This window comes from Pygoscelis adeliae, unplaced genomic scaffold (assembly GCF_000699105.1).
Source record: "Pygoscelis adeliae isolate BGI_AS28 unplaced genomic scaffold, ASM69910v1 Scaffold71, whole genome shotgun sequence".
NCBI lineage: Eukaryota > Metazoa > Chordata > Aves > Sphenisciformes > Spheniscidae > Pygoscelis > Pygoscelis adeliae.
The window spans coordinates 11,405,668-11,416,116 of NW_008824356.1; the positions used below are offsets into that span (position 1 = coordinate 11,405,668).

General features: G+C 41.4%; 2 protein-coding genes across 2 annotated transcripts in view; one reads left to right on the forward strand and one right to left on the reverse strand.

Moving 5' to 3' along the window:
• Nucleotides 1-230, reverse strand: part of GALC (galactosylceramidase) — a 39,657-nt gene extending 39,427 nt beyond the window's left edge. The window contains exon 1 of the mRNA XM_009319517.1: nt 156-230. Within this exon, the coding sequence (XP_009317792.1) occupies nt 156-230 (75 nt within the window). The remainder of the gene's footprint in view (nt 1-155) is intronic.
• An 8,479-nt stretch (nt 231-8,709) lies between these two features.
• Nucleotides 8,710-9,861, forward strand: GPR65 (G protein-coupled receptor 65). Its single transcript, XM_009319518.1, has one exon. It carries the CDS (start codon nt 8,824-8,826, stop codon nt 9,859-9,861), a length of 1,038 nt encoding a protein of 345 aa, XP_009317793.1. The 5' UTR covers nt 8,710-8,823.
• The last annotated feature ends 588 nt before the right edge of the window (nt 9,862-10,449 follow it).

Consider the following 10,449-nt stretch of genomic DNA (forward strand, 5'->3'; position numbering starts at 1 on the left):
ACGGCCCCGGGGGGCCCTCGGCCCCCAGCTGCAGCCAAGCAGGAGCCAGCACCACAGCAGAACCGCGCACCCCATCCCGCTCCGCTCCGCTCCGCTCCGCGCCGCCGACAGCGTCCCGGACGCACCACCGCGTCCCTACAGCAACTCGCCACTACCCGGCTCCGCGCGTCACGTGACCGCACAACCTGGCGATCACCGGAGGGCGGGGCGTGAGCACCCTTCGCCGCCATTTTGCTAAAGGGAAAGGCGAAGGGAGGAGAAGGCTCGCAGCCCTTACGGGCAACCCCCTCGCGGGTTGAAGTTAGTGGTTGCCATTTTGAGAAAGGGCGAGGCAAGTTCCGGCTGGTGGGACGTGTACCGCCGTGCTGGAATTGGGCACTGAATAGCGAGTGAACCTATTGTGGAGCCATCTTGGGTGTGGGAAAGCTGGCTGGCTGTGCAGCGAGACGGGGCGTGGGCGTCAGGGCTGGACGGGGTTTCTCGGGGAACACACGGCGAGTTGCGTTTAGTGCCGCATGAGCAGCCTGGTTGTGAGACTTACGCCAGACTGGCCTTTTGGGGGGGACTCTGGCAAGGCACGGCAGTTTTCCTGGGAGAGGAATAGTGTTTCCCGGGGAACCTCTCATTTCCAGGCGCTCGCCAGCTGCCAGGTTCCTGGTTTTGCCCCACTCTCGGGCTGCCACCAACTCCCTCGTACAGTAGGCAATAATCGGCACCTTGAAGGAGGAAACGCCAGCGCGCTGTGAGAAAGACCTTTCATCACTTGCACAGGAACAGGCCGGGAGCGGCCCTGGGGCACGGCCAGGCCCGCAGAGGCCCTGCCCCGCAGAGGCGTGCTGGCAGCCTCAGGGGCTTCCCTGGGAATCCCAGTTGGCCCCAGTTAGATCCGCAGCTGCGTCAGCAGGACCCCAGAGAGGGATCCTGGAAGTGGGTTTTGACTTGCGCCGCTAGCGTGGCTGAACAAGCCTTTCTGTTTTGCAGCCTTCATGGGGCACGCCGCAGGGCAGCTGCATAACAAACAGGACCAGCTGAGATGGTGCTGTGCCACACGTTAAAAGTTTCCGTTAGGATAGCCAGGGTGTTCCCTCAGACTCCAGCACATGAAAACATTTGGCTCAGAGGAAAAGTAATAGGGAGACTGGCGATCAGCTTGATTACCCTATAAAAATCCTTGAAGGGGAACTGTCTGTCTGCTGACTTCAGTGTTTTACAGAGGCAGTGCTCCATGTGCTTAAAGGAGGAATGAGGCACCGGGAGATGCAGTGGCTGACATCATGCGGGCAGTGTGTTAGAGCTGTGGAAAACCTCAGGTTTGCATGTTTCTGTCCATAAAGAATGCTGTCATTCGAGCCACTGCCTCTCTTGTCCATGTCATTGAGGGATCCAATGTCTCAGTGATGACATTACCTGACTGACGTTTCCTGTTTATAACTTTTTTAATAACAATACCAAACACAAAACATTTTGCATTTTACAGCAATATCAAGCATTAACTAATGAACCTGCTCACACCCAAATGAGCTATACGATGTCATTATTACATGCAGAAGGACAGAGTGACTTGCTCAAGGCTACAGTGAGTCACTGGCAGAGGTAGAATTATGCTTATGGTCCTAATTCACATTTGTTCCAGCAGACTGTACAGCTTTGCGCACCTGGAACGTTTGCAAAACCATCATGAATTATTAATTGGTTAATTCTGATAATTTCTTAAATTAATGCATCAGTTTATTCCAGGTAGAAGGCTTCAGCTGTGGAATTCAGTCTCTTATTCACTCAGAGGAGCCTAAAAGTGTCAGCTTTCAAAACTCGTATTTCCATCCTATGATGTGCTGAGTGCCTCCCCTTTTCAGCTGGTATAGAAAAACATTCTTAGAATTTCTTTTGGTGGAAAGAAGAAGATATTTTGGTGGGACTCTGAGGACTTTTATTATGCATTAGGAATCTCAACCTTGCTTTTTACCTGTTTTTTTTTTCTTTACATCTTTGTCCATGACCCAAGGACATGAGATCTGGACCCTTTGTAAGCCCAAATATAACCAATAAAATTATTGAGGACTTACTCATTGCTTCTTTTGTAGATAAGATAATTTTCCACTGTTAATGCTGTTCTATTTCAGTTGTTCTTTCTTAATAGTACTGTAATCTCAGCCAACCAAAAGAACATCTGTTGTTCTGAGATGACTGATTTGAGATACCATGTATGTCCAGATCTCCAAAAAAAACTGGAAAACTGTGCTGCTTGCATCAGAAATTAAATTGTCCACATGAACACAGTCAAGAATTGCTTTTTGCATATAGCTTTACTTCCAGAATGTATAAAATGCATCATATCCCCTCTTGCTTCCTTTGATCTTTCAGTCCCACTATCAATTGTTACAGTGAAGAACTGTAGAAATGTATCATCAACTATGTTTCTCTATTTCTAATAATGATAAGAACTGCTTTTTCTTCATTGAAATATAGAAACCCTCAACAGAACAGCAGAACCAGCTCACCAGACATTGTTCTTAGTAGGTACCATGTTAGGAAAAGGCAGGTGCAAAGTAATAAAACAGGTCTTTGTCTAGTGACTTTTCTTTCAGTGAAAATAAAGGTTTGACTGAAATTTATTTTAGAAATTAATATAATCAAGTGGCTGGAAAGCCTCCCTTTCACCAAACTGGAGGGGGCTATGATACCAGTTCAGGAATGACCACAAGTATAGAATGATTTGATAATTTAAGCTTCATATAACAAGCGCATCAGTAGAAACACTGGATGAAAAAGTCATGCTCTGACTGGAAAAAAGAAGGAACCAAATCTCTGCATCCAGTGGTTAAATATTATAGAGCTGCCTGGTATTGTTCTCAAGGAAGTCAGTATGTGCTATTTTAGAGCTTTTAAATTTGCTTATCTGTTTCATTTCTCCTTAGCATGTGAATCATCAAACAGGCCAGTTTTTGTGTTACCCAATAGATGTACACTTAAAGTGAAATTGTACCCAGTTCCTTAGAAGCAGAATTCAATTGTTCCAAACAGAATTTAAGAAAAAAATCAGAGCACACAGTAATTTATTCTGATCACAGAGGGAGAAGAGAAACTGTGCTCATGTAACAATTTTCCACCTGTCTAATTGAATAGAATTATTTGTTAAAAGAATCACTCCTGTGAAAGCCACATACAAACTCCTAAAGTCATTGTGATATATTTTTATGGGCTCTTTTTAGGTGGATTCTTATTTGATTCTGTGATAAATTTGTTGGGAAAGGCAAGTGACAAGTCCTTTAGTTGAAAAAAGACCCTATGTTTTGAACACATACAAGTAAACACAAATAAATATATATACACTCCACAGTATTTTATTTCTGTGGAGTGGTTTTGCTGCAGAACATAGTGTCCTAGATAAGAGGTTTGTAATATACTCCACTCATGTAATTAGGCAATATTTTCAATAAAACTTCTATAAACTTACTAAAAGTGTTCCTAGTTTTACTAAGGTTGGTACCATCATAGAAGTGCATACTTCTACGTAACTATGTTGCTTTTTTTTTCCATGGATAAGGTTAGATTATACAAGATATTAAAAAAAAAAAAAGGGGGGAAAAAAAAAAATTGAGAGACGTGTGAGCTGTTGCCTCATTGGTGTATCCAAGAGCAGCTTCCTGTTGCTTTATCTGATGAAGCAGTTTTGCTTCTCAGAAGCAGACACGGGTTACACTACCGATGGCATTACAGTGAAACTGCTACATGGGGACACATGGCTGCCTAGGTAAGTGTTCAAAATCCAAGAAGTCAGATACACAGCTTATGATCTGGTACAGATTTCAGCCTCGCTCTCCCTTAGTGTGATGCTGACATCATACAACAAAAAGAAGGGATGCAAAAGGGACTGCAAAAGGTTGCTTTGGGAGAAGGAGTATTTCACTCCCAGCACAAGTGAAACATGAGACAAAAGGGCAAATGACATCAAAAGATTGAATTAGGAAAGACATGCCAGCTTGATTTATTGTTGTAATTGTATTGCCATGATCAAAATATCTGTTGCTTAGGAGACGGGGGAAAGATGGAGAAGAACGGTATTTGGGAGTGAGTTTTCAGGATTCTCTGCTCTCCTGTCTTCACTGCAAAAAATGCCTCAGGCCTCACAGGGGGTTCCAGTAGCTCTTCTATTATTGTTCTCTCATATTTTATGGCACTAACAAGGTACTCAGCGCTATTTATATGAATATATACAATGCTTAAAAATTAGAAGAAAAATAAGCTGTGCTAAAAGTAGCTTCTTAGAATACCAAGTATTATGTACATGAAAATATTTTGTACAGCATCTGTCTGTATGCGTAGGGGAAAACATGATGCACATAAAGATAGCAAAATAGTACTCACCTGTATGGCCTACAGCCTAAAAAACATAGCTTTTTTTTCTGTTTGCTCATGTTAACAGAATTTTTATGCTCTATAAAACAGTCCATAAAGTGTATCTCAAAGTTAAAAAGACTGAGCTCTTTTAGACCTGTTTAAGTCTCTACGGAATCTCATGGAGACCTGTGAGTGAAATTTAGTGTTGCATGAGGAAAAATGCTGTTCATTTTAAGCAAAAATGTCCATGTTACTTGAAGGCATATTTCAACTCTCCTAAACTGTGAAGTTTTTCAGAATTAAGTTTTGAGATCTGCTCATTAGCAAAAAAGATCCAGCTATGGAAGGTCCTTGTGCTTGAGGAAATCAGCTTGGCACTGTAACTTATTTTGAGAACACAAAGTAATCTAATTTGTTGAAACTGCTTTGAGAGAAAAAATAAATCAAGAAAACCATCTGTCCTTCCATCTTATGGCTGATATAGAATAGCACCACTACAGCAGCTACTGCACTAGCTCACACAACATTGTTTTCTTCCCCTGAACCTTATCTAAAAGCAAAGTACCTGCAAAAACTTACCACATTATAATGAACATTGCTTACAGCAACCTGCCCTTTTATGAACTTGAATTTGAAATAAAGGGTGAAATGTATCAGTTGCAGATGTTTCCGAAACTAAACTGGTGTTCATCAGCTAATAGAAGATTTTTTTTTTAATTGGTGACTAAACTTTTCTGTTAATAACACAAAATCCTTACGGTCTTCTTCATCTTCCCTAATTTCCCAAACTATAGTAGAATTCATTTATCCGAAAAATAAAAAAGACTCTTCCATTCTTCCCTTAGAAAGTTGTTTATGGGTAAGAGTATGGAATATCATTTTGTATTTGTGCTTATGAAAGTATAACTTTATACTTACTTTGTTACTTTCAAAATGTCTTAAATGGAGAGACCGCATAAAGCTGTCTTTGAATCTGAAAAGGATACTGTAGGAATGCATCAATACAAATACAGTATGTAATGAGTATTTTTCTCCAGAAACTTTCACAAGGTTCCTTTACAGGCTTGTTTGCATACATTACTTGCATAGCATTTGCTAGTCCATTTCTCTAAATTTTATGTCTGACTGACTTTCTTCAGAGTTCTTGTACAGCAGGTTTTCTGTAGCAAAATGACAAAGAGATGGGGACAATGATAATCATTGAATAATGTGGCTAAAAGAAAAAAATACTGTTGAGATTTTTTCTTTTTCATTTGAAACACATCTGATACCAAAACAAGTCTGTAAAATAAGTCAGAAGTCTACAGAATTAGTCACAGTGGGTTTGGACCATGAAAGTCAAACCATTAGACTATATCGTTAAACAGAAATTCCTCCATAGGTTTTTAGAAAAAAAAAAAATCAGTGGGAAAAATTATCAAACATTGTGTTTTAGGATAGCTGTAAGCCAATACCATCCTCCTGGCCAAAACCAGCAGGTACGCGCAGTAGCTGAGAGAAAACCTGGAAATGCTTCAGATCACGCATTCAGGTAAGACAAATCATTTTGCATTACGTAGTCCTAATTATCAGGAAAAACCTAAGCAAGGAAGTATGATACGGACCACTTCCCCTGAGACAAGGCCCCAAGTAACTGTAATGAAATGTGTTGTAATCAGGGCAAAACAGCACTTTCTGGTTTTATGTTTCTGTGCAAGAAACTGCAGCATACATTGTGCTATACTTCACTTGCTGGCTCTTTGACACACTTCAGTATAGGTCATCAATACATGCCAGAATGACACACTTCTTGTTGTTATTCTCATTGAAAGCATGTCCTTGTGTAAGTAGCATCAATGTGTCATCAAAGCTAGGACATGGATTACCTGGGGAATTTTAGACAGCCTCCAGGGCTTTGTTCGTAGAAACTATTGATGATACTGGTTAAAAATAAAAGAAAACCATGGGGTACCGTGACCTGTGAACATGAAGGACAGAAAAAAATTGCCAAGGTGGCAAATTTCATGTGGTCTCAACCCTCTTCTTTGAATCCCATCTTCAGTGTTCCAGCCTGCCGTTAGCCAGTTATATCTTAAGATAATAGTTCCTTAACGCAGATGGCAGAAGAGCAAAGCAAGGTCTTGCCCCAAAGAACTTGTGGTTTATTCAGACAAGTGCAGTGTAAGGACAAGTGTTTTACCTTATGAGCAGTGAGATTAACAGAACAAAAGTTTTAGAAAAAATGAGCTAAAAAGAGAAAGCTGAAGAAAAAAAAGGTGCGTGGCATAAAGAAATTGGCATGTTGGTCTGTGAGTAGATATGAAAGAGCTGATAAAGGTAACTGTGAGAGGAGCTGTTGTGAGTAACATGGAGACAAGTCAGGAGCTTGTAAGGATGATAAGTCTGTAATATAACAAGTCGACTAACAATGGAGAAAGAGTTTGTGGGGGAGGGAGAAGGAATTCCAGTTTCTCTGTCACACGACTAGTAAACACTGTCTCATACACTTGCTACATTACACACATGCTTCTCAAAGGGCACGTTTCCCTGTTAGACATTAAGAGACCTGTCATAGGAAAAGAGATGCTAAAATGTGATTAGAAGAAGAGGTAGGTATTTTATCTTTTACTCATCTGGTCAGTTTGCATATGTTCGCTTTGCTTTTGGTGAGAAGTGGCACAGCAAAACCCTGGGATCCAATTTCTAGAGCTACATTTTTAATTCATGATACTTATCTATACTGGTAAGCTTACGATGCCCTATTTACCGTGTGGTTTTATTAAACCTCACTAAAAAGCAGACATCTTATGTTTGTCTTAAATATAGACACTGTGGTTTTTTTAATTAGTCATCATGTAAGTAAAGCTGCTCAGTGGACCAAATTGGCAAGTCCTTCTCAAGAATTTTCCTTGTCTTTCAAGCCTGTGAATGAATTTAGCTCTAACCGTGAAAAGTTAGCCAACTTGATCAAATAAAGCAGTGGCTGGTAAAATTAAATATGTGCTTTCTGACTAGTTTTGTCATCGCTCCTTTTTTTCCTGAATATGCATGAAAGTTTTTTTTTATAGAAGAGAGATCCATATAATAACCTCTCAACAGAGGCAATAAACCTACTTGGGTTTCTCTGGTAAACCCACAAACCTCCAGACACACACGCATTGAACCCATAAAAGGCAGAATGAATTTGCCTACCACATGGGAAAATCCCTGCACCCAAGTTGTCTTAAGTTTGAGCTGTTTCCTGTGTGGGAACAGTTGTAGATGGTGCGTGTATTTGGCAGTAGAACTGGTCCACAACAAATATTCCCCATTCTCGTATTTCCTGATCTTAACAATTTGATGTTTGGAGAAGAGAATTACTGAGTGTCAGAGCTGTGATATAATCAGTGAGTACCAGCTGTCTTATAGCTATGGTTGTACACCTTTCCTGCTTAAAGGTCAGCTCTTCTAAGTGCTTCTGAGGCTCACACACACGACTCCTCCAGTCCCACTGCTTTAGTCAGGGCTGCCATTTTACTGGTATTTTCGTGTTGAAGCTGTTGACACCCACAGCCGTGGTCATGCCTAAGATAAGCTTAATTGCTAATGGTTTTATAAACTCATGCATGGCAACTGTGATTCTTAGAGGAAAGAAGTGTAAATGAAAAATTGTACTCAGAGTCTCCACCTCACATGAGTCTAAGTGACACCCTGGCAGATTCTCCTGTGCATGCAGGAACCCAATAGCCTGCCAGGTTTCACATGAGGGTTCCTGGGACTTGCAGTAAGCTTTGCTGAAATAGCACAGTTGACGGCAAGTTCTTGGGGGATCACATACAAAGGAGGGGAGGGGAAGCGGGGAAGTGTGAGGATGCAACAAGACAAGAGAGTGATTCGCAATAGGGAGACATACCAGCCACACATTCTCCTCTTCTGAGCAGATCCCAACATCTAGCAGTACCTGAATCCCTGTCTTTCTATCCTTGTCTCTCCATTGACTGAGAGGGGAAAGGGTTATTGGGGATAAGAAATCTGCCATATTCGTATGGCCAAAACCCTATTCTGCTCACCAGAATAATAGAAAGTGCACTTCTGTTATTTGTGGCACATTCTGATCTCTTTCAATTCTCCCACAAGAGAGACCTGGGATTTCAGGACCCTATCCCTCTGGAAGTGTCTTAACTACTCATCCTGCTTCTGCTGTAGAAGCTTGCATCTGACTGACCTTGACCACCTTAGACATTTAGGTTCCTCTTCCTATGCACTCCTAACTCCAGGAGTGTTTAAAACCTTTGATCTCCTACAAACACAGTTTCTTTCTTCTAAAAAAAGACACCCACCAAGAAGCCCATAAAAAAAACAAACGAAAATGTTGTTACAGCTGACATTTTTCCTTTTTGGTAACAGAAGGCTGGAATCTTACCAACCAGGTCCTGAAGAACTAACAGATGACCACCTATCAGACCACAGAGGATTTTTATTGCATTCAGGCTGGAATTAACACAAAGATACTACTCGGGGTGGACAATGAACAACACTGCTAAGTGCCATGATGATCACACCCTGGATAAGTATTTGTTTCCATTTGTGTATGGCATTGTGATGATAATCAGTGTTCCCACCAACTGCGTATCCCTCTATGCATCTTGCATTCAGGTGAGGAAAAAGAATGAGTTAGCAGTCTACCTCTTCAGCCTATCCCTGGCTGACCTTTTGTACTCTCTGATTCTGCCTCTGTGGATTGATTATGCCTGGAATGGAGATAACTGGAGGCTCTCTGCCTTGCTTTGTCAGATTTCTGCCTTCCTTATGTATATGAATTTCTACACCAGCACTGCGTTCCTTGCTTGCATCTCTGTTGACAGGTACCTGGCATTAGTTCATCCCTTGAAGATCCAGCACTTGCGCACAAGAAGAATTTCGCTGATTGTCAGCATAATTGTTTGGCTTCTGGAAAGCATTTTGAATTCAGTCATATTGATGACCAAAGAAGTATTCAATGATCCTTGCAATTTCACTAATCATACATTATGCTATGATAAATACCCCCTGGAAATGTGGCAGGCATCGATAAATTTATTTCGGATATGCTCAGGGTACCTGGTCCCTTTGATAATCATTGTGTTTTGCTACCATCAAATCTACAAAGTAGTGAGGTGTAATCAAGCCACAGTAGATGAAGAAAAGAAAAAAGTGAGGAAACTTATTCTGAATATCACAGTTACTTTCATTGTTTGCTTCACTCCTTATCACATTATATTGCTTATTCGCAGCATCAAAGAACCTTCCACCCCTGACCCACAGCTTTTTCAGTTGATGTATAAGGTTTACAGAATCACACAGGCCTTAACAAGTTTGAATTGCATTGCTGATCCCATTCTTTACTGCTTTGTGAGTGAAACTGCACGAACAGACATACTGAATTTGCTCAGGTGTTGCTTGTGCCCACGAAAGCGTGAGGGAGACCGAGCGAAAGACCATGCTCTGCGCAGTTCTGCTACGAAGAGCAGTGCGCTGATCACCTACAGAACTACCTGTGAAATGGAGACTGTCAGAAATGCCTGAGCAAGCACAGTCAAAGCAAAATTGGATAACCTAAGAGGAAAGAAAGAAAAATTCTTCCCCAGTCTGTACCTAGGAAATACCCCAAAAGTCACAGATACTAATCTAAGTGAAACTAGTAGCTGGACCTAATAAAAACTTATTAGAGGGTCAATGAAATCAATGGAGCATCAACACGTATCTTTAAGTCAGGCATGGTACATAAATCAATGGCAACAAACAAATGCACAGGCAAGAAAGATGACCATGACACACTGACAAAATTACTGAGGATCCCCCACAGAACTGCCTCCTGTCACAGCTTGCTAGCGAGCCCGCGTGCTGGGCGTACACGTACTCAGCTGGAGGAAGGCTGAAGTCCTCTTAACGTAGTCATTTGTTTCCCAGTTTTAGTAGAAACCTAAAGCTTAGCTGGGAAGTACCCCCAAAAGGGATTTTTTTTTTTTTTAGATCAGTACTGTGATAGAAGTGAATAAAGCATGCACACACACGGAGATCAAGCGAGTGATTGACAAAGGGGCAGACAGAGGGAGGGTGGTAAATCTCTCTAATTTCATGGTGTAATTTATGCTGCTATGATGGTTCCTGTGT